At 35.3% G+C, this 24,469-nt stretch overlaps 2 protein-coding genes across 5 annotated transcripts in view; one reads left to right on the top strand and one right to left on the bottom strand.

The window, feature by feature from the left end:
• CDC73 (cell division cycle 73) overlaps positions 1-24,469 on the bottom strand; it is a 215,646-nt gene that overhangs the window by 137,779 nt on the left and 53,398 nt on the right. The gene's annotated exons all lie outside the window — the stretch shown is intronic.
• On the top strand, positions 8,307-16,072 carry B3GALT2 (beta-1,3-galactosyltransferase 2). 2 transcript variants are annotated; one of them, XM_070255770.1, is made up of 3 exons: positions 8,350-8,939; positions 12,844-12,983; positions 13,413-16,072. In XM_070255770.1, the coding sequence occupies exon 3, from the start codon at positions 13,537-13,539 to the stop codon at positions 14,803-14,805; it is 1,269 nt and encodes a 422-aa protein (XP_070111871.1). In that variant the 5' UTR covers positions 8,350-8,939; positions 12,844-12,983; positions 13,413-13,536; the 3' UTR covers positions 14,806-16,072. The 2 variants fall into 2 exon arrangements, with proteins under 2 accessions (XP_001915859.1, XP_070111871.1); XM_001915824.5 differs by lacking the exon at positions 12,844-12,983 and having other exon boundaries at positions 8,307-8,939.

Here is a 24,469-nt window from a genome sequence, read left to right as displayed (position 1 = left end):
TGGATGAGATTAACATTTGAATTGGTAGACTGAGTAAAGCAGGTTGCCCTCCCCAATGTGGGTAGGCCTCATCCAATCCAGTGAAGGACTGAACAGAGCAAAAAGGTAAAGTAGGGGCTGGGTCCAGTGGCACAGTTGGTGGTGCAGTGGTTAAGTTCGCACGCTCTGCCTGGGCAGCCTGGGGTTCACCAGTTCAGATCCCAGGGGCAGATCTATGCACTGCTTATCAAGCCATGCCATGGCAGGTATCTCACATATAAAATAGAGGAAGATGGGCACAGATGTTAGCTCAGGGCCAGTCTTCCTCAGCAAAAAGAGGAGGACTGGCAGTGGATGTTAGCTCAGGGCTATTCTTCCTCCAAAAAAAGAAAGAAAAAAAAAAGAAAAGAGAATTCGCTCTCAGCCTGGCTGTAGACAAGGTGGGACATGGGTATTCTCCTGCCTTTAGACTAGACTCAGACTGGAACTTGACACCACTGGCTCTCCTGGTTCTCAGTGCTTCCGATTCGGACTGGAACAACACCATCAGCTCTCCCGGGTCTTCAGCTAGAAGACAGCAAATCCTGGGACTTCTCAGACTCCATAACCATGTGTGCTAATTCCTTATAATCTACCTACCTACCTACCTACCTACCCACCCATCCATCCATACATCCATCCTATTGGTTGTTTTTCTGGAGAACTCAGACTAATACAGCAATTAAAATTTGAATCCAAAGAGAGGAAAAGACACTGAGAGAGAACACAAAATCCTTAAAATCTTGTATATTGGGAAAATGGTGGGGTTTTTTCATTTATTTATCTACAGATAAAAAAATTATCTCCATGTGAACGTAGAGGAAACGTTTAATCATAGGACAGCAATGAGAAACAAACCATGAGCATTGATCTCATTTAATACCAAAGTCTGTAAAATGATCACATAACTTACCTTCTGGAGCAGATGAACAATTCTTTTATGTATCTCACTGAGGTTTAATAAAAGCACTACCTTTCTCATTTAAAACTGGCAGAACTGTTTTTAGAGTGGCATAGGGACAGGGATGAGGTAGAAGGTCTGGAGGACCCTTTTGCATAGCTTATGGGTCCAAGGACTAAAAATGAATACCACGAAAAACTTGATTTAGAAGTCTTGCGCTCTAGGTTCTAGTTCTGGCTCTGCCACAGTAAGAGCAGAGCTTTGAGAAAACCACAACCTCTCAGGGTCTTAGTTACTTTGCCTGTAAAGTGAGAAAACTAGATTTTTAGATGACCTCAAAGGTCCAATTCCGCTCTGAAATCCCATTATTCTAATGTGAGTAATGCCTTTTCACTAGGAACAATGCCATTACAATAGAACCTGAAGTGTCCGATTAACTCATTAAGTTTGAAGACATAATTCAATATGGGTTTCTTCAAAGATTATGATACAGCCATATAAATTTGCTCTTCTTTTATTCCATGTGAATAAACACATAATATTCTGCTGCTGAGCTCTATCAAAGGATACATGTTTGGAGTTAGATATTAATTTGGTTGTTTTGGGAATCATAGAATTATAGATACTAGCAAAATAGGTAGAAAGGGAAATAACAATACTGTAAGCTTTGAAAGAATATAGTCAATGTTTTACCATTTAATATGATTCAATAAATTGACTGGAGAAGCTAAAACAAAACAAAGACCTGTACATACTTAACTATTTGAAACTACACACATACACATACATACACACACACACACTCTGAAACAGTCAAGAGAAATGTTCTGGAACATTATAAACTCTAGAGATATTAATAAATATTAACTGTGAAAAGTTACAAAGGAAATATAGATAAAACTCAAAGTCAACTATGAAGATATTTATGAAAAAGAGACTCAATACGTTAACAAGCAATCAGGGAGATAATCAAAAGTGGAGGGTCCAAACAAATATAAAAATTTTCATTTTTTAATTTTGGTTCACTAAAACTCAGCAACTATAATTATCTGTGAGATCTCGTCTTATTTAAAGAGGATAAAACTATTAGAAATGCATGAAAAATTAAAAGGAGAGAAATGTAATACAAACCCACTACAACTGGGAAGATCAAAGTATCAAAGCAGCGAGGTGAACGATCCCACAATGACCTGCACTAGACAATTTGTCCATGAAGGATAAAAATTTAAATACTAACCATAGAACATTGACTTCCACTTATTTTGCTATCTTTAAAATGATCTAGGTATCCCATCAAGTCTATCAATTCCTTGAAAGAAAGGAAGCTAATGATGTATCTCATATGCCCTTGCAACTTGCATATAATATGCTCAATGTGATCTGAATGTAAGTGAATAACTTAGGCATCCTCTAAGAAGTTGGGGGGGTGATTCAAATCCTAAAGTCTAACATTCCCCCTTCCTAAATCCTATAACCTTTGCCTGCCTCTTTTCTGCTTTGCAAATTTCCTTTATACTAATATCCCTATTTCCAATGGGACCTAAACAATCATTCTGAAGATAGCTACATGAATTCAGAATCAAGCACGCTCAATGCTCCCAGCTTTCTTTAAAAAAGCCCTTTAGGGAAACCATCGACAAAACAAAAGACAACCCACCAACTGGGAGAAAATATTTGCAAATCATATATCCAACAAGGGGCTAATTTCCAAAATATATAAAGAACTCATACAACTCAACAATAAAAAACAAGCAATCCAACCAAAAGGGGCAAAGGATATGAACAGACATTTTTCCAAAGAAGATCTACAGATGGCACGTGCAAAGATGCTCAACATCACTAATTATCAGGGACATGCAAATCAAAACTTCAATGAGGTATCACCTCTCAACAATCAGAATGGTTATAATTAACAAGACAAGAAATAACAAGAGTTGGAGAGGATGTGGAGAAAAGGGAACCATCATCACTGCTGGTGGGAATGGAAACTAGTACAGCTACTATGGAAAACACAGGGAGATTTGTCAAAAATTTTAAAATAGAAATACTGTATGATCCAGCTATCCCACTACTGGGTATTTCTCCAAAGAACAAGCAATCAACAATTCAAAGAGATTTATAAATCCCTATGTTCACTGCAGCATTATTCACAATAGCCAAGACCTGGAAGCAACCCATGCACCCATCAACGGATGAATGGATAAAGAAAGATGTGGTATACATACACAATGGAATACTACTTCACCATAAAAAAAGAAAACCTTGACATTTGCAACAACATGGATGGACCTTGAGGATATTATGCTAAGCAAAATAAGTCAGAGAAAGACAAATACCGTATGATTTCAGTCACATGTAGAAGATAAACAAGCACACAGATAAGGAGAACAGATTAGTGGTTACCTGAGAGGAAGAGGGTACAGGGAGGGCAAAAGGGGTAAAGGGGCACGTACATATGGTGATGGATAAAAACTAGACTGTTGGCGCTGAACACAATGCAGTCTATATAGAAACTGAAGTATGATAATGTACACCTGAAATTTACAGTGTTATAAGCCAATATAACCTCAATAAAATACAATTAAAACGCCCTTTAGGAAAAACATTCTATTTATTTACTTTTGACTTTTATCTACTAAAGCAATGAAATAAGAAGCATTTTCTGATACTAATAATTTATATGTGGGTAACTATGCTTCTTTGTGAAGTTTTAGTGGAGTTTTAAGCTTCAAAATATTACATCTACCTGTATTTACAAACTGTCTGTTATACTCTGTAATGAATTAATAGTGTTAAAATACTTAAATACTGTCAGTGTGTTGGGGAGCACGGAGTAAGGCAGCTGAGATGACTTATTCAAATGCTGACCTAGTGGGCTGCACAACCCTATGAAACTCAACACACCCCGCTTTACGTAAGAAATACTTTACACTGACCCCTCCAACAATCTGAATGAATGCACAGATAAAATAACCAACCTATGTATGTAATTTTTTTAATGAAAATCAATACCCTAACAAGTACAAAGGAGAAATTTTAAGAGATTTATGATAACAATATGCATTTCAATATGTGAGTCTCAGACCTGATCACACCAGAAGACACAAGGAAGTAATGAGACAGTAGCACATACACATAAAATCACAGTGAATGTAACCATTCCAATGTCCAGACTGGTACACTGTACCGGCGATTTGATTACTACGAGCATCAGTGCCATGGGCAGCATGGTTCTTCAAATGGTGAACTACTGGCAAAGCTCAGAACAAAATTAACTAGACCCTCCCTCAATGTACACTGCAGTTACAGCACTTGGAAAATTCAGAACAGGTTAAAACTTTACAAAGTATACTTGGCATTCCAATTATGCTTTTAGGTTCATTTAATTATAAAGAAGGCCTTTCACCCACACACAGATATCCAAATGGGACATTCAGAAGCCCTCCAGAACATGGGACTAATCTTTGTTGTTTTCAAAGATTGTCCCACACACTACAGACTATGTTCCTTGGCCCCACTCACTAAATCCCCTTCAACTGTTTCAACTACCGAAAACACCCTCATAAACTTCTAGAACACCTCCTAGAAAGTAATATTACCCCCAGTGCCACCCCCACTGAGAACCACAGCTCTAACCAAGAGCCCCTGGTGTGCCAAACAACTGAGACGGTCTAGTTGATCTGTGCTCAACTGAAACAGTCATGCTACTGAGAAACCAAAGAACACGCAAGCACACTATTAAAGGATTTACCAAATCACTGTTGATTTTAAATGCTTACATTTTCCCTTAGGATCATTAATAGTTTGTATGAATTAAAATAGATAAAGGTGTCTACAATTAGTTCTGAAAGAGACACTTAAATTTAGCTCTGCTTTCAAGTCAAATGAAATTCTTAAACAATAGGAGTATCTGCTGCACAAGTTGGGAAAAAATAAGGCAGGCGAACACTGACACTTGTGGTCATTCTGAGATTGCTAATTTGCAACCAGGCTAATTCCTGCTTTGTGAATTCAAAGAAAAGTAAAACTGGTTCATAAATCATCTACTGGCTTCAAAGGAAAATTCTAAACTCTTAATAAACACAATAATTTTTCTTCAAAAAGGGAAAACTACTAATAGTAAATAACCAAAAATATGCCATTCATCCAAATCTTTTACGTAATGAAAAGAATTTCATCTGATTTTAAGTCAAAACAGTGAAGAGATATAGCAAACATTACTATGCAAAGTTGTTGATCTCAATAAAACTAAAACTGGTCTCTAAACAACTATGTTAAATGGCATTCTTCAGAGTACTATGGTGGGAATTACACCCGATCCACAATATCAAGATTTTTCTCCAGCATTTTCTTCAGGTGAGCCCTAGCTGAAATCAATGGCTTGCACTTAGGGGCCAACTACTCACACTAAAGCACAAACAGGAATGGAGACCAACATAGCAAAAACCAGATTCACATCTCCCTTCTCACAATATTTGCTCATTCTCAGTGAATGGAAATCACCTGCCACGGTTGACGGGTTCTCCCCACACCCGTCTCCCTCATTCTTTTCACCGAGGATGTTTAGTTGAATTTATATGATATTAGAACTCCATGAAAGTACTTGTCTTTACTATTTGACAGTGAGCAAATCTATACCTGATTCATCTTGGGATAATCACTCCAAAACTATTAAGTACATGAATAAAGTAATACTTTTGTCCCCAGTAGAAACTAAGAGTTAGGAGGTGCTGCAAAACCTGTCTTCAAATTCCGGCTTCTTGAGGGCTGTCTCAGACATGCCCAAGAAAATTCTAGAGCCAGCCAGGACAGTTCTGGCCATAAGGCACAGAGTAATGACTACCTACTTTCGCATCGAGAACGTGTTATAAGATTTAAAGGTAGACCTATGCAAGTAAAAATTACAAGACAGTTAGAACTATAAAACTTAACACAACAGCTGCCAGTTTGCAGAATCTGACAAAGGAAACTGTCACATTTACTGAGAAAGTTTAAGCATAGAATTCAGATGTTAAAAGAAACTAGACTAAAGGCAGAACTTCTACAAGCTTGCCTGTCGTAAGATTTTTAGTTTCCCTTGGCTGGAAATACGTAGGTTGCTAGAAAAAGTCCCTACAGGAACTGTTCTCTCAAGTCTGCTCAGTTTTTCTGTACTTTATGTAAAATTCTTAACCAGCTTAACCTAAACTTAAGAAACAGATTGCAGGTATACCTAAAAGTTTAAAGCAAATTCTGATTAAGTACACAGGCACCTTTTTTATTAGTTTTCAGAGGTCTCTCTTGCTGTATAAACACTTGCCTCATAGCAAGCATAGCTGAGACCACAGCCCACTGGGAATTCTGGGGCTCAACCCAATACTGGAGAGAACCACTAAGCAGCAGGTTATCTATGGAGTTCTCTTAACATTCAAGATCCATAATAAATCCAGCGGGGCATCAAAAGAGAGTTCAATCAAAAGCACTGGCAAAAATAACTGTTTTAATCCTTCCTGGAGAAAGGGTAAGGAATGTGTCTAAACCATCTTTGTATCCCTAACTGCAAATGTTGGCACACAATAGTTGATCACTATGTATTTGTTGAACAAGTTTAAAGTGAAAATATAAACATCCATACATAGAATATACTTCTATGAATGATTTCTGGGTATGCTGTGCCAGTACTACAAAAAAATCCCACAATTTCTCTAGCAGTGCCATGTAGCACAATGGTTAAGAACAGAGCATAAAGACTTGGATAATCTTGCTTTAATTCCCAGCTGGAATCTTTCTCATTAGCTGGTATTTGGGATAATTATTTTACAACTCTAAGCACTGGTTCCTCATCTTTAAAATGGGTATTACAATGATAAAACTATTAGGAAGAAAAAAAGTCACTTATATAACAGCTCAAAAAGCTTTAGACTGCAATCTGACTTTGGATAAATAGTCAAGAAATGGTCTCTGTTGATAGCTGCATAGCCAAATCTTATATAACGAATTACTGAAAAATACTAATCTACTAAAATCCACTTCTACTTTTGTAAAAAAAATTATTTTAAGTATGCACTTAAGCATTACTCTGTTACCTAAGTTTAATCTAAAAAAAAAAAAAAAAGAGTAGTGAACACATAGCATGGGTGGACATTTCTGTAGTAAATGCCAAGAAACCTGGGTTTTAGTTCTCTCCTCCACACTTAACTAGGGAAAGTCAAAGCTCTAGCCCAAGGTTTCCCATTTATAAAATTCTTAATGTTCCTTTTGACATTTCTAGGAAAATCACATACACTCCTATAAAACAGTCATAGGACTCCTAAAACTCCAAAGCACATTCCATCAGCTACATTAAAAAATATAATGAGGACAAAAAAATTTAAAATATTAGAGAAAATGTAAATCTATACTTGAAATAGACATTACTGGGGAAGATAGGTAGGATGAAGAGCACACATGACTACAAACATACAGCCTAAGTTCCAACGCGATCAATTTCTAGGAGTTAATGTCCCTGAAGTCTCAGAGGAAAAAGATAATTCAGGCTACCTAAAAAAAAAAAAGAGAGAGAGACATTTCAGTATTCTCTAGAAAAAGAGAAGCAAGCAAGGTGCCCAGGAGACTAACCATACAAAGAAATACTTCAGGGTGAGTATCTACTGCTTACTGAAAATCTGCCTCATGGCAAGTTACTAAAGCACCCTGAAATATTAGGACAAGTAAATATGATCACCCACCAAGAAGATCCTGTATGAGTGTGCTGTATTTGTTGAATTCTACCACACACGAAGTTTTAAAGAAAAGGGAAAATAAATAAATAATAAATGCTGACATTAAAAAGTGATTTAAAAAAAAGTTTTGCTGCCTTTAAGACCACTAGAAACCCTAAGAGAGAAAGCAAGGAGGGGGCTTTATCACATCACATGTCAGTAAAGCAATCCATCAGCTGGTTTCTACAAAACCCAGAATAGGGGGGTGGGAGAGAGGGTCTAAGTTACAGATAAAGGTCTATGAGTCCTACCTAGATATTAGTAAAATCAGAGCAATGCGAGGAAAAAAACTTCAAGGAAGGAGTACAGTAAGGGGTTAAATTACAGCAAGTTACATATAAAAGCTTAAATTGCTTATGCCCTATAAAATCATGTAAGAAACATGAAAACCAGCATCTAACACTGAAAACATTTAGAAAGCCTGTGCTTAAGCATAAAGTAAAAAAAAAAAAGGAAATAAGCTGGAAAAAATAAAATTATAACCATTCATTTCATAATCATCCCTTTCTTGTATTATTCACTCATCACTGCACTTGTACTGAATATATATAATTTATCACATAGAAGCAGAATCTCTAAGCTTCTCCCTACCTTAGGATTTTAGTCAAAATGAATGCAAACAATCACGTGGGATTCAGCCAAGCAGTGACGTTCAATTCTGCTCTGTCAGAGAGAGCATCTGTCAAGCCCACATTTAAACTGCTGCCTGCCTGTGCAGCAGCTGAGGAACCGTGGATTTCATATTACAGACTAAAACCCCAGTAAAACTGCTTAAAATCCTTCCTGCAGCTGCCAGGCAACAACGAGAGTTAAACCCTCTTCTTTTCCAAGACAATCGAAGCCCTACATTCTAGCTCTGGCTGCTTTACATTGCAGCTCAGTGTTATTACTAGAAATATGGATACTGGGAAGAGAATACAGCACTGCATTGTCCGACCAGGAAAACAGCAGATGTGAAAAGCCTCGATGCATCAACTGTCGGGGAGAGTCAACAGTGCTCCAAACAGAACGAGCAACTGCAGCTCTTTTGTTTAAACAAAGAGAAAGAAAATGAAAGAAAGGAAAAACCTCAGAAGACTAGGACCCCTATGAACAAGGGGGGTAACTTGAAGACAAGCAGACAGATGGACACTTTGGATACTGTGAAAAGCAATCGCAGGAGGCAGACTACTGGGGGATGTGCGCATGTTCGATAGCATCTTTTTTGCTGAAGTGATGGCGTGCCAAAAGTATTTTCAGTGGGCATAATCCTCTCCACATAAATGGCCTGACCAAGGAAGGTATGTCGATATCTTGTGTGTGATATTCAGTGAAATGTCTGTTACCTTTTCATTGCCCTGGAGGCACTAATATCTGATAAACAAGTTCATACAGTTCACTGTCCTTGAAACTATGACAGGGTTTCTAAATTTATGATGTTAAAATTTGTCATTGTTTAGAAAACAAGCTGTCACTGGTTTATTCAAGTAAATATGTAGCTTGGAGTAGTTACGGATTAGTAGACATAAGAGAGAGAAAAAGCAAATAGTAACAAGATGTGCTTAAAGGATTCTCTGAGAAATTAAACTTAAAAAAAAAAAACTCTGTAGCCCTCTAAAGAAAACACAGAAATCCTCTAACAAATTAGGTCACATTGAATCCTATCTAGTAAATTAAAGTGCTTTCTTAAAAATGGCTATCAAAAGAGACAATGCAGTGAAATTTCATTAAATATTATCAAAGATGATCTTAACATTAAGAGCTTTTTTCAAAGTCCTTTTAAAATAAAATCTTAATATATAACAGCTTTTAGTAACAGAATCTTCCCTCCAGTATCTCCCCAAATAAAGATAAAGAACACAAACTAAGAGAGTATGAACAAATTTTAAGTATTATCGAGGTATACGATACTAAAAAGAAAGCATTTGCAGAGGATCACATAAGGCAGTCTGAGTTTATGGAAAGGACAAGACCACAGTAGATTTGCATGTGATCACAGTGTCCATGAAGACAACTTTAAACAAAGAAATATCAATAGTTGCTAAAAGATTCCCTCATTTGAAATAGTGAGCCTTTATTTTAAGCAACAGACTGATTCTGAATGAGCAAATATGAGGCTGTTCTTGGTGAACATTTTTAAAATGAAATCAGAAACATAGTATAAAATTACTTTGATATAAAAATATACATGAACAGCAATACAAGGTCAAAATATTAAACATAAACGTAGTTACTGTGCTTCCAGGCTATATTAATATGTAGTAAGGAACTACTGCCATGCTATGTGTGTGCAGGGCAGAAATAAACCTAATAAACTATTTTAGCAACAATCATAGTTAGAATAGCAACTCATGGCTCAGGAACTCAAAGATATTTCTAGTATTTCTTGCTGATCTATCAAAGATCCTGATTTTTGCTCAATTTCACAGCACAACTCAATAACTTATTTAATAACCACAAAAGGCAAACAATTTTAAGACATATGTAAGCATTCCATTCTAAAATTAAACGAGCTTATCAGGCCCTATTATTATTACATCGCAACATCAACTCGCTCATACCATGAATTTTTATTCCACCAAAGAATGAAATCAGATGGTATTAAACAAAAAAATATGGTTGTAAAAAATCTCAAGTCTCTCAGATTAAAGTCACCAATCATTTTTACAAGCTAGATATCTCAAAAGTATAGGATTATTTTATTCAAGCGCCACTTAGATCTAAAACTGTTCAAACAGACTAAAGATATCAACACTTTTAGAAGCCAAATAATGAAAACTCTGTGTGTGTGAAGTCACTGAACATTTTACAGTAACGCTCTCTCCATGAACTTCAATCCATAAGATGTAAATACACATTAATAACTGGAAAATATTGCCATAAAAAACTCAGGAGATAAATCAAAGCTACTTCCATGCTGAGATGTAAAAGTCAAACTATTTAGAAAACCAAAATACTGTAACTTTCTTGTCTTGTTCCTACTTTTAAGAATTAAATACAACAGGCAGTAACTAGAGAATAATTTTATTATTTAATAAAAGGAGGAACAGTTTACTTTTAGTTTACTCTCCTTTTAACAAAATTTTATGATAAATACCTGAGAAACTTTTAAGAAAGAATTTTTAAGGCTAGACACATGCACTTCATTTATCAATGGGAGATTAACAAATAGTACATGGATTTCAAGCCTGAGCAGCTTAATATTTACAAACACACAAATATGATGAATTTAAATTAAGATGCATCTCTATCACCTATTGCTACAAAATCACATAGGACCATAAACTATGTATTTGTGCTAGATTACAACATATAATAATTTGCTGTTTTCTATAACACTGAAATACTTTAGAGACATCACTTCAGGTATACTGTTTTCATAAAAATATCACAATTTACTACTATAGTATTTACTTTCATTCATTTCTTCAGTCCTTTATTCAAACATTCACTCAAACAGCTGCCCTTGTATTTACTGCTTCCTAACACCAAATTTACACTTTTAAAAGATCTACATGATTGGACTTCAACCAGATTCCAAGCACTATTACATTAACAGAGAGCTGATACATTTAATTTAGCTTTGGAATGTTTAAAATACATTATCAAGTCAATTTATAAAGCAGTTTTTGTTTCTTTTAAATTTACACACATAACCCTTACATCTACTGGCTTTTTTATGAGGTGAAGGAAGAATCATTACTATTTATCAAATATTTCATTTGAAATAAAAGCTTAGAAACTGTGTCCTGGTCCAAACAGAATGGCAAACTATTTATAAGTGCAAGAAGGAAAAACATGAGTTTCTACATCAGAACACTCAGCTCTATTACCTTCAGCTTAGCTCACAGCAGAACTATGTTTTACTCATACAGTCAATCGCCTTGGTCTTCATTAGAGTATGTGAAATTAAAATTCATGTAAATAAACTCTAATAAATAGAAAAGTAGATTCTATGTTTTTAAAATCCCAAACTTAAAAAAATCCCTGTTCCTAGCTCACAAAATGATTAAATAATTTTTTACAGTTGAGAAATACCATAACTTCTAAAAGTACTACATAATTTCAGATACTAGAAATTATTAAAAGCTGGCGCCTGTCCTATTACACTTTAGAAATTCGTCCCATTTCCCATCTACTTGCTCCTCCTAGTGGCTGTTACTAGAATAGTAGTGCTTTCATTCATAGGTATGTCTTAACACTTTCAATCAATATTTTCAAAGTAATTCACATTATATACGTGATTTTTAGTCTACAATTATTCAATTATATGAGGACTTGCATGTAAATGCCATTATTTTCCAAAAGTAATTAAACGTCATGTCAAGTTAAACAAATGTGGTATCAACCATAAATCTCCCAATACCACAGGCTAAATAAACAGATACGTATGTATGTATACATTATTATTTCAAATAAACAAATGTTCCTATATTTTTTAATTGACTAGTTTTCTTTTGCTTAAAGAAATAATTTCACAATAAAAAGTTGAAAAAATTAAAATTACACATTTGCCACCTTCCCAAAAAGTTTTTTCTCTCAATAGAAATAAAACTACAGCTCCTTGCCCACCTCAACCCCCACGCCTTGATCCAAAAACCTAGAAGTGAAAACCATGAACAAATTTGTGCTATGCACTGAAAAACCTTGTTCAAAGATAACACAACCAGTTCTTAACATGTGGCATCATGAACCTTCCATATTGACATCTCATATCTTTTTAAAAATCTAAGGCTCTAAGTGTCATGCTAGCAGAAGTCCTAAAAATAACACGTTCTCTACATGCAAATTCAGAACACAGCACAACTCAAGAAATCTTTAAAAATGCATTTTGTGAAATTTCCATTTTAAACAGTTGGATATGATAGTACCTAGTGCCTATAATTTTATAATAAATCTGAAGACCGTTCAAAGTAACTCTTTGTTTAATTCTAACATGGAGACTCAACTGAGACATGACAGCGCTCTGCCAAGGCCACAGATAACTAGTGATAACTAGCTGCCACATTTTAAAAATCAATCTTAAGTCTAAGTAAGGACAATGATCTCCTGAATACCTCATATTTGAGATGGAAGGTAAAAATTAGATAAGAGTGCTTGAAAATGTTCATCATTTATTACTGTCTTAAAATACTGCACTGAAGTTACTGGACCCTGAAAATTAATTTTGACAGGTGCATCTTCTCATTGACTTTCTCAACACAGTAGGGGCCAATGGAAACACGCCAAGCAGTGTACTGTGACTAACAGAACTCTGCCATCATCAACCTTGCACCGTCTGTCCCACAACTGATACATGACCATTTTACAAAAAAGGCCACTGACTGTGCTCCATACCACCAATGGTATGTCAAATCCATTTTAATTAATGCCAATAAATTTTCCATCTGCTCTCAGGCCTTCTTACACGGCCTCTCTCAGGAATCCAGTAACATTCTTCTCTTCTACATGCATAAAACTAAATCTTTAACTCGGGTCAAAAGTATAAATGATCATCAGAGCTGAGACAATGAAATAAGTGGAAGAAAATCAATCCATCACTTCTCTTTAAAGTGCTCATTGTGCGACAAAGGTACATTTTTAATGAAATTAATCCTGTTCTCAGTGATGGAATGTTGCCAACAAGAAACAAACTATAAACTTTGTCCCCAGGTTATTATATTTTCACAGCCTAAATATTCTCATGTGTCCTAATTTTACTAGCATCCAAAGTCTCTTTCAGGCAGTTCTGTAACATTTACCATTTTATAAACTTTTATGCTTCATCTTTACAGAATGACTGCGAGGGAAACAATGTGACCGAATTAGAAAATGATTACCAAAGAACAGTATTGATTCAGGAGAAGAAAACACTTTCAGCCACCAATATTGCATATCTCATTAGTGGATATTTACAACATGCTTCAGTGGAGGAGAAGACACTGCTGCTTTGCAAAGATGAGCTGGAATGCCAAGAGGTCTCTGTTCCGTACCCATCTTATTGGTGTACTTTCTCTAGTGTTTCTTTTTGCTATGTTTTTGTTTTTCAATCATCACGACTGGCTGCCAGGCAGAGCTGGATTCAAAGAAAACCCTGTAACATACACTTTCCGAGGATTTCGTTCTACAAAAAGTGAGACAAACCACAGCTCTCTTCGGAACCTTTGGAAAGAAACAGTCCCTCAAACTCTGAGGCCTCAAACAGCAATTAATTCCAATAACACAGACTTGTCTCCACAAGGAGTTACAGGGCTGGAGAACACACTTAGTGCCAATGGAAGTATCTACAATGAGAAAGGTACTGGACATCCAAATTCTTACCATTTCAAATATATTATCAATGAACCTGAAAAATGCCAGGAGAAAAGCCCTTTTTTAATACTACTAATAGCTGCAGAACCTGGACAGATAGAAGCTAGAAGAGCGATTCGGCAAACCTGGGGCAACGAAAGTCTAGCACCTGGTATCCAAGTGACACGGATTTTTTTGTTGGGCGTAAGTATTAAGTTAAATGGCTACCTTCAACGTGCAATACTGGAAGAAAGCAGACAATATCATGATATAATTCAACAGGAATATTTAGATACATACTATAATTTGACCATTAAAACACTAATGGGCATGAACTGGGTTGCAACATACTGTCCACATATTCCATATGTCATGAAAACTGACAGTGACATGTTTGTCAACACTGAATATTTAATACATAAGTTACTGAAGCCAGACCTGCCTCCCAGACATAACTATTTCACTGGTTACCTAATGAGAGGATACGCACCCAACCGAAACAAAGACAGCAAGTGGTACATGCCACCAGAACTCTACCCAAGTGAGCGCTACCCTGTCTTCTGTTCAGGGACTGGTTATGTTTTCTCTGGTGATCTAGCAGAGAAGATATTTAAAGTTTCTTTAAGCATCCGTCGTTTGCACTTGGAAGATGTGTATGTAGGGATCTGTCTTGCCAAGCTGAGAATTGATCCTGTGCCCCCTCCCAATGAGTTTGTGTTCAACCACTGGCGAGTTTCTTATTCAAGCTGTAAATACAGCCACCTAATTACCTCTCATCAGTTCCAGCCTAGTGAACTGATAAAATACTGGAACCATTTACAACAAAATAAGCACAATGCTTGTGCCAACGCAGCAAAAGAAAAGGCAGGCAGGTATCGCCACCGTAAACTACACTAGGAAAGACAACTTTCTTTTTCAAACGTGCAATCTGTAAAATATTGCTAAAAGCATGTATAGTTAAAACTGATTACATCCATAGGACAAGTTTTAGTTAAAACTCATCACATACAGGAATTCAAAAAATTATTTTTTTAATTTCTGAAGAAGGTAATTCTCCAAAATACATTATATAACAAAAAGATATCCCAAAAGAATCTATTTAAAAAAATTGTATAAAGGGATTCTGTGTATTAACATGCAATAACAAGCATGCACACATCAATGGTTCAAGATTTATGTTAGGGGCCAACAAGATGTATTTGCATATATCGTCCACATAAATTTTAATTTAAGAAATGGAGACATTCAAAACACCCTTCATTTTAAATTCAGTTTTTCATATCACATAAATAATTAAATGTAAATAAAACATCACTGTCAATTTTAAGGAAACTTTGTAATTGTGCAAAGGACAAATTTTCTGACCTGACTATTCTAGGGTTCTAAAAGCTATATTCCATGCAATAAGATTTAGTTGAATATCATAAACACATTTATAAAGTTCAGATGTTTCATCAATGCAGTTCTCATCTAAGTCCTTACTTTTTAAAAACATCTGAAATATTTTCTTTTATTAATACTCACATATATCTGGGAAAATTATTTTGACATGATGTGATAAAATGTGAAAAATCAATGTGTCTCAGGCTCAAGTTTTTATAAAAAAAAATTTAAATGTTTCAAAATAGACAAAGTTTGTTTCCTTGTTGGTGTTAAGGGCCAAGCTAGTATTTCAATGAGTTATCCAATTAGATCAGTTACTGCACTCTTAAGGAGCACCACCACTTCACTTCAAGCGTATCTGTAAAAGTGTATCATGTTCCTCGAACTGAAGTAGAAGTGATTACTTACAGGCACAAAGAGAATGTACTGTTGGAAAAAGATAAGGGATAAAGAGCGAAGCAGCAGTTTCATTCAATACATTTTTAAGATGCATGTCTGCCAAACTGCACCATATGGGAAGTTTATTTCCTGACAGCAGGTGTACACATGCCAATACTTCATCATTTCATGGCACCGACTTCTTTCTCAGAGTGCCAAGTTTACAAACCTGCAGTTTTTAACTTGGTAGATGACAAATATTCCACATCACCAATTAAAAACCTTTTTGGGAGGGATGGGAGAAAACTACAATGTTTGATGAAAACTTGATTCTAGAATGAACAATGTATACAATGCACTTTTATCAAGTTTTTAATAAAAAAAAGTAAACGAAAAATCTTTACTGAGTGTTATGGTACAAATATTTTCACAGTAATTTTGTTTGGCTCCATTATATATTTTAAAATCGAGAAATACTAACCCACTAACTTTAACATAGTTTTTATTTTATACAAGTATGTAAAATTTATGAATTTAATTTAGTCAGGATGTTACTTATCCTAATTTTAAAGACAATCATTTTTATCCTTGATTCTATTTTGAAGAGATATTGCACCAAAACATAATTTTAACATTTGCAGAAGTTCAGAATCACAGAAACTATTTAAGTACTTACTAATATGTTGAATTCTGTTTATACTCGATTTATCTCCCATTTTCAATTCGGCAGTCTACGTTTTCTATTCTACACAGAGTAACTTTGAAAGCTGAGCTATATAACATCCCCAGCTCTTGGTTAAGTCTGCTCTTCACTTAATTTATTCGATATGATTACAAAAAGACTACAATTACTAAATAAAAGTCACATATTAGAGGATGTATCAAATTAGATGAGCAAGTCTGATGAAAGACAGAAGGAATCTTCCCTCAGTGTAGAATAATGCTCTCAATTATACTTCAGAAGCTTGGGGGGGGGGGGGGCGAGGGTATGTGCACGCATGTGCAAGCACAGGTAGGCACAAGAAACAGAATGCAGGTGCTGTTTGTCCAAATTACGATTCCAGTGCAGGATCTTTAAAAGATAGCACTTTCCTTCTGGAAAAATTCAAGTTTAAAAAGTTGACATATGAAAAACAGAATTCTTAACAAATTCCTCCCATCTCAGACATCAATTTAAAATCATTTCTATATTCCTGATAAAATATCTGGAAAACTGATGGTGATCTGATGACACTCAGAGGTCTCAAAGAGCACTGAATCAAATAAAGTTTCTTAATACTGCTGAAAACCCTTATTTTAAAATAAATATTCTATTAATTTATTTTTGATCTTCTACAACAATATGCAAGCTGATTTCTTCAGCAAATATTATGGTATTTAAAAATATCTCACCAAGTATTAATTGTGCCTTTTCATGCCCTACTATGTAGTTACTACGCATGAAAATATAATTTTAAATGACAGCACTGCACTTGGTCAAAGAAAAAATTATAGGAACATCAACTATGTAATCTTTATACTCAAAGTGTTAACAGATATTTTAGAAGATAAAAATACCAAAACTTTCAATATTTACAACAGGTTATCTTGACCAACATTATAGGTGATGAAATTCTAATTCAAGTAAGTAATTTAAATTTCTCACCTTAGTTTACAACATAATCACATATAACTCAACTGGAATCTTAGTTAATATCTATTATCCAAAACCCCTGTAGAAATAACAGCAGCAGCAGCAGGAGCTATCAGTAGACTGAGCATAATTGTGTGCCTGGTACTGTGTTAAAGCGCTTTACAGACATGATCTCACGTAATCCTCTTAAACACTGAGAGACAGGGAAGACAGACTCACACAAAGGGCTGAATATCTAGATCACACAGCTAGGAAAGCAGCAGGGTTCCATTTCAAAGACCATGCTCTCAGCCATTATGTTATTCTGCTGGATATTTCACACATGACACCTGCTGTAAGGTCTAAAAAAGCTCAACAAAAATGGCCTGTCTCTTCTCCTACTCTCCACTTACTCTTCATCTTCTGCCAGGGCCTCCAGGCTTCACAACCGTTTCACACGCTGGAGGGGCATCTGATGTTAGGGGCAAATAAAGAGAAGGGGAAGGAGAGGAAATCCGATCCCTCAGTTATCTTTTCTTCTCCTTTGTAGTTGGTGATGACTGGTGGCCAAAACCTTAGAAAAGCCTAAGAATTACGGCTTATCTCTTGCTCCTCTGGGCTCTGAGACACATCTGTAAACAAGACGCAGGTGGCACTCAGAAATTATTAAAAGGTGCTTGTTCTGAAGCACAAGTGATCATTGTTAATAGACAAAGGCAGCACTGTATTTACCCGTGCTTCTGGTTAGTCACCTTCTGTTTTGTTGATAAGGTGGTAAAATCTTTTCAGCCAGCTGATTCAAGCTTTGGGGGTTGTTTTCAGTTTTTACTGCTTAACTACAAAACTTAAGATTTAAGAAGCCAAAAAAGATCCCCACTACACATTTCTAATATACCTCCCAGAATAACAGTGTATCACTTAAACATTACTCTCAGAAGACAGGTAATGTACATCAAATACTAAAAAGGGACATCTTGAGTTTCAGGAAGAAACCTGTCACTGTACACTCCATCAACACATGTGCACACCCTCCTCCAAGCATGCTGTAACATAAACCTTACTACGTTCCAGATCCAATCTGCCAGAGGAGGCAGGCAAACGTTTCTGCACCTACAGGAATCTCCTCTCCCTTACCACAGCCAATGTCGGAGCTGGAGGACAATGGGGGCTAAGGCAGTTGCTTAGTCTGTGTATTAATCCAGTTATTTCAACTTCCAAATGAATCCTACAGATTATAAATTTGAATCTCACTTTAGTATCCTAAACACTGAAAAAAAGGAAAACGGATCAATAACATCATAAAAAACAAATATTAAAGAACAGAAAGCTATAAATATTATAGCAAAATCTTAAATTCATGTTTGTATGAGTTTTCAATGAAATGTTTAAGGGTTGTATGCTTCATTGTCATAACTAAAATGCTACTAAAAATACATTAGAATATAGATAAAAACAGAATTAACATGGGATTCTGATAGCAATGAGAATTTTCTAACACACTGAAGATTTGAAACAAGTTAATAAAATCACACTATAACCACCACAATAAATTTCTTTCAAGGGATTTAATAAAACTTTTCCCACTTGTGATTTAAAAAGTAAATACTATTAGAAAATTAAAACTAAAGGAAATCACTGTAAACCATACCCAAAATCATACTTAATTGTCAGAAAAAGTTAAGAGTAGAAATAAGAACGCTCACTAAGGCCATAAATAGACATTGTTTTATGATTTAACAGTAGTTTCCAAACTAATTTCCTTAGCTGTTTCAGTAATAGTTAGTAAACCCAAGAGTGGCATTCTAGAGTCCCGCCCTCACTTTAACAGCAACTGCACTTTTCTGTGATACATGAAAAGATTCTATGTCAAAGTTCATTTGAAAAGAGTTTCTATTGTTTTGTTTTTTTAATTGAGATCTTAATGACTCTTGAACTGAAATATAACTACAGAAAAGAGAAAAAAATATATATTTAATTATTATATAACACCCAACAGAGCGAATGACTCAAAGAATAAAAAGAACTCAGAAAATCAGTCAAAAACAAGATTAAAACACTAAAACAAGAGTCTTACACATAATAACCCATTATACAATACTATGGAAAAAAATTAACTCACAAAAACAACATTTTAAAAATAAAGAATAATCACTACAACAAGTAAGAGGGAATTCTATGGGGAATACTGAACTTTTACTGAGAGATATAAAAATTCTGACAATTAAAGGTGAGACTTGTTTTTAGGTAACAAGAATACCTACTTTTAAAACGGACATTCTTCCCCCAATTAAGATATCTTGTTCATCTGCATTTTCTAAATATTCTAGGGGGAAAAGCTGTTTTAATATATAGGGTCAGTGTAAGCCCAATCAAATCTTAATAAATAGTTTTTTAAGTTTCTAGAGTGTGTGAATGGAAATCACAAAATGATTATAAAAGTAATACGGAAAAAAAGTATCGGTAGCTAAGAAAATATTCTAAATGACAATAAAGAACTTCCATAAGCAACAATGATTTTGGTTTGTACTGGTACAAGAATTAGGCAGTTAAATTAAAAAAAAAAATTAGACCTGCAAGAGACCGTACCATTTATAGTAACCTGGTATTATGAACAAATTAGAATTTACTATTTCATTATTCAATAGGAAAACTGGCTAAGGTCTAGGATTTAATCTTTTAGAATTCAAGTTAAGTCCTCATACTATTACAAAAATAAATTCCAGGTGCAGCAAAATAAGTACAATACTGTACTAATAATTAAACTTATCACGCGGGGGTCAGGGGACTATTTTACTGATCACAGAGTAAGAAGGAATTCAAACAGAGAGAGAAAGAAATCAAGCAGGAAAAGATAAACAGAATACTAACCGCTACGTAAAATTAACTTCTACCATAAACAAAATTAAAAGACAAAAGGTAAAAGACAAACTGAGGAAATATTTATAATAATGGACAGTAGGGTAAGTGTCTTGATAAAGAACTCGTAGAAGAAAACATCAATACTCCAAAAGAAATTCAATCATAAGTCATAAATAAATCACAAACAATGAAATTATCCAATAAATAAAACATATTCAGCCTCAAGAGTAGTGAGATAAATGCACTTAGAATGCACCAGGTCCCATCTTTATCTTTCAAATCGGAAGGTAATTTTTAAAGTAATAGTCTATTCAGGTAATGAAAATGAGAAAGTACCCCAAATGGCAGTGTAAATTGGTAAAGCCTTTCTGAAAAAGAACTTAAAAATATTTAACAAGAGCCTTTCAACCATCCACCCTCAATTAAAAATCTATTATCAGGCAATAATCAAGGAAGCAAAACAAGGAAAAAATTTTAAATTCTCAAAATAGAAATTAAATAAACTGTGGTAATTATATAATGGAATATTATAGTCATTTAAAATTTGGATTCAAAGACTATTTAATAACAGAAAAACACTCATATATTCTATTAAGCCAAAAAAAGAAATCAAGACACAAAACAACGTAACACGGTTCATTTTCCACAACCAGACACATTCAAAAAAAAATCCTAGAAAATACATAAAAAACAAATGGTGATTTCTGGAAAATGGAATAATGGGTCTTTTCTTCTTCATAGTTTTCTGTTTTTAACAATTTTTCCAGGTTTACAATTAATGAAAAATAGTCATTAACAAGCTGATTAGCATCATACCAAAGTTTGCCCTATATCTTGTATAACTGGCACATATTCACTGAATCTACTCAAATTTAATAAATTTCGAATATTTTTAAAGAATTTCTAGAGTTACAGATGATAATCAAAGTTTTGATAAAGTGAACTAGAAGATCTTTAAGAGAAATTTTTTTCAATCATTCAAACATTTTTTGAGAGCCTACAATTTGTCAGGTATAGACACTATGATGATAATCAGACAAGATATGGTCTATCTTTAATAAACGATGTTTGGGTAACTCAACAGCCACAAGAAAAAAGAATTAGATCAACCATATATCAGAATAATTTCCAAACAGATCGAAGATTCAAATGTAAATAATGAAACAAACCAGTTCTAGAGGGGGGAAAAAAGTGAATTCCTTTATAACTTGGGAGAAGTAACTTTCCTAAATATAACAAAACCCAAAAGCAGTAAGATATTTATAACTGTGATTACATAAAAATTCGGGACAAAACTCTTGCATGGCAACAGAAACAACATCAACAAAAACAGAAGACAAATGACACACTGGGAAAAGATCATTTGTAACCTATAAAAGTTTATATCCTCAATATATTAAAAAGAGAAAGATAAACATAGAGAAGGAGAAGGAGGAAATCAAACTTCTGACAGAAAAATGGGGAAGAAGTATTAATAGTTTAACAGAAAAAGAAATGATATGACCCCTAAACATGATCAACTTTGGCCATAAAAGGAATGCAAATGAAAACTTCACTGAGAAACCATTCTTCACCTATTAGATTAACCAAAAATCAAGCCTAACATCATACTCTTTTGATAGATCTGCGGGGAAATAGGCACATTCATACATACTAGTGGGAATGCAAATGGTAGAACTCTTAATGGAGGGGAATTTGGTAACACCCTGCAAAATTAGATAAGCATTCACTCTTTACTCATCAATTCTGCATCTAGGAATCTCTTCCCAAAATACAGTGATAACGATATGAAATAAAGTAGGTACATATAAAACTAATCGAGGCAAGAATCTGTAATAGCAGAAGACAGAAAGCAACCTAAATGTCCACCCACACGGCACTGCTTAAATCAAAGCACACCACAACCTATGTAATTGCATTCAACTATCTTATGGTAAATAGTAACGCTAGTATTGTTATTTTGAAGTTATTCTTGAAATATAAGCTCAAACAAGAAATTATGCCAATACGGTTAGGAAATGCTATGAACTGAATTGTTTAAGAAAATATTTTCTCTCCACTTATAACCCTGTGCTTATGTCTTCACTAGAATAGATGTGGAAAACCAGAGTTACCGAAAAAGAATAGTTTTACTTATTCTCAAGAATACCACCATGTAACCAACAATGGGGTAAAGAAATAATGAATACAGGTGCATTGGTTACACACACACACAGCTGGCAGGGGGAGCAGGGAGAAGAGGAAGAGGAAGAGAATTAGGGGGAACTCTGAGCATCAGAAAAGGAAAAACAGCAGACTCAAATCTGGATAACTATCATGCCTCAACAAGAGAAAAGCAGAGAATCCTCTTTTTCAAGAAGTAGCAAGCTTACAAAAATCTTAGGCTCAAGATGGATGGAAAAAGAGAGCAAAGACTTACTAAAAAACAGAGCAGAGACTTACTAAAGATGAGCTGCCTCTTAGGTCATTAAAAAGAAAAAAGATAAAACTGAGGACACCAAATTTCAGTTACTCCTGTGTATAGTGATTCTTAAACTCTACTCCTACAGAAGATTGGTGTTCCATCAGCTGGAGATGGCATACTCCTAAAAAATGAATCATGATCTTTTAAAATTTCCAGAAAATTTCCAGCACTGGCAGATTTTCCTTTGGGAAGAGACTCTACACTCAATTTAAAAAATTCTAGGAAGACTTTCAATCAAGATACCCTGCCTTGCACTGGTCAAGCTAAGATAATCAGAGACCCTCTCTTCTAGTCATTTGAATCTTGAGGGAAACATACACAAACACTCAGGCACGCTCACCCACACACACACTCAGGTACAGGTACACACGCACATTCACAGAGAAAATAGCCGGAACTAATTCATTTGAACTTGAGCACCGTGAAGAAATTATCTATTAACTCTTGCTACCTAGACTGCCAGAGCTGATACGGCTCCTGTCCCTTCAACCTCTTGGTTCTTCAATTTTACGAGCTCATCCAAATTGTCCAATACTTTTTCTTTTTTTGCTTCAGTTAGTTAATTTTTGCTTGTCACCAAAGAATCCTGACAGAAAACCTACTACCAGCAAATTGTGCAGTAATAAAACGGTTCCTAGCTCTTATGATGATTCCATGACGCTCTAGAAGACCATGCCCTCTGTGTGCTCTCTCACCCGAACAAATCAGGAGGCCAAAGGAATCCAAGAACAACTTCTCTGTTAAAGAAAACAGGCTGAAAATTTCACAGCTGTTCATAATCCATATCCATGGCCAAGCCTCAGAGGAGCAACAACGCAGACTTTGTGCGTACAACATAATACAGCCGAGACTTAGAGTACTATAAACGCCTTATTACTGAGGAGGACCAGGGCAACAGGGTTTGGGAGCTGTGTTCCTAAAGTCACCCCACAATGAGGGAGAGCCAACAGGTCTCCAAAGCAACCGCAAATGCTGACTGCCTGAGCCTGATACGCTGTAAAATGTTGTCCAAGCTTAGAAATCAGTGAGCAGAGAGGACTAGTCCGCCAGGTCTCACATCTGCCATTTAAAACTGCATTCCTTTATCAGAGATATCCTGACAAGGGGGGAAAAAAGCTACAAACTTCTTCTTCCTGATAGATTTATGTAAAAGAAGGAAAAGAATGAAGGAGTCCTCTACAATGAAGAAAGAAAGCTAACAACTGGGCAAAAAAAGACAAGTAAACCTAATTTTTAAAAAAATAAAATGAAGTTTTTAATCAAAGTTCAATGCATAACCCCAAATTTAAAGTATTCGTATGTCTGTTTGTCTGCCAAGCACACAGACATTTAACAGTATATTGTTAAACCCAAGTTATCTTTTCTCATCTCCAAATTTAAGACCTTTTCATCATTTCATGTCTCAGCGAATGGCTATCTCCAGTCAGCGGCCACATCAGAATACCAGGAGTCATCTCTGCCAGTTCCTTCTCTTGTTCTCATCCATATCTATCTCTCCCCAAAACCTGGATTCCCAGTGGACTCCATCTGCTTCTCTTCACCTTACCCCTCTAGTAGTTCCAATGAGGATCTCTCACTTGAACTGCTGCAATCCCTTTACAGCTGGTTTTTTCAAATTCCTGCACTGTGTTCCCCATGTTATAGCCAGAACAGTACTTACAAAACACAAAGCTATTCGCATCATCTCACAGCTTCGACAGCTTCCCAATGCTCACACAATAAATACCAAAATCCCTGCAATCCCGCGCTAGCTCAAGGCCCAGGAATGACTCTCTTCCCTGAAGGCTAATCTCACTACTCAATCACTTGATGGCATTCCTGCCTTCTACTTCATTCTATAAATTACCCTCTCTTTCTCAAAATTG

This window comes from Equus caballus, chromosome 30 (assembly GCF_041296265.1).
Source record: "Equus caballus isolate H_3958 breed thoroughbred chromosome 30, TB-T2T, whole genome shotgun sequence".
NCBI lineage: Eukaryota > Metazoa > Chordata > Mammalia > Perissodactyla > Equidae > Equus > Equus caballus.
The sequence above is the reverse complement of the archived record's forward strand: the minus strand, read 5'-3'. Positions and strand labels throughout refer to the sequence as shown.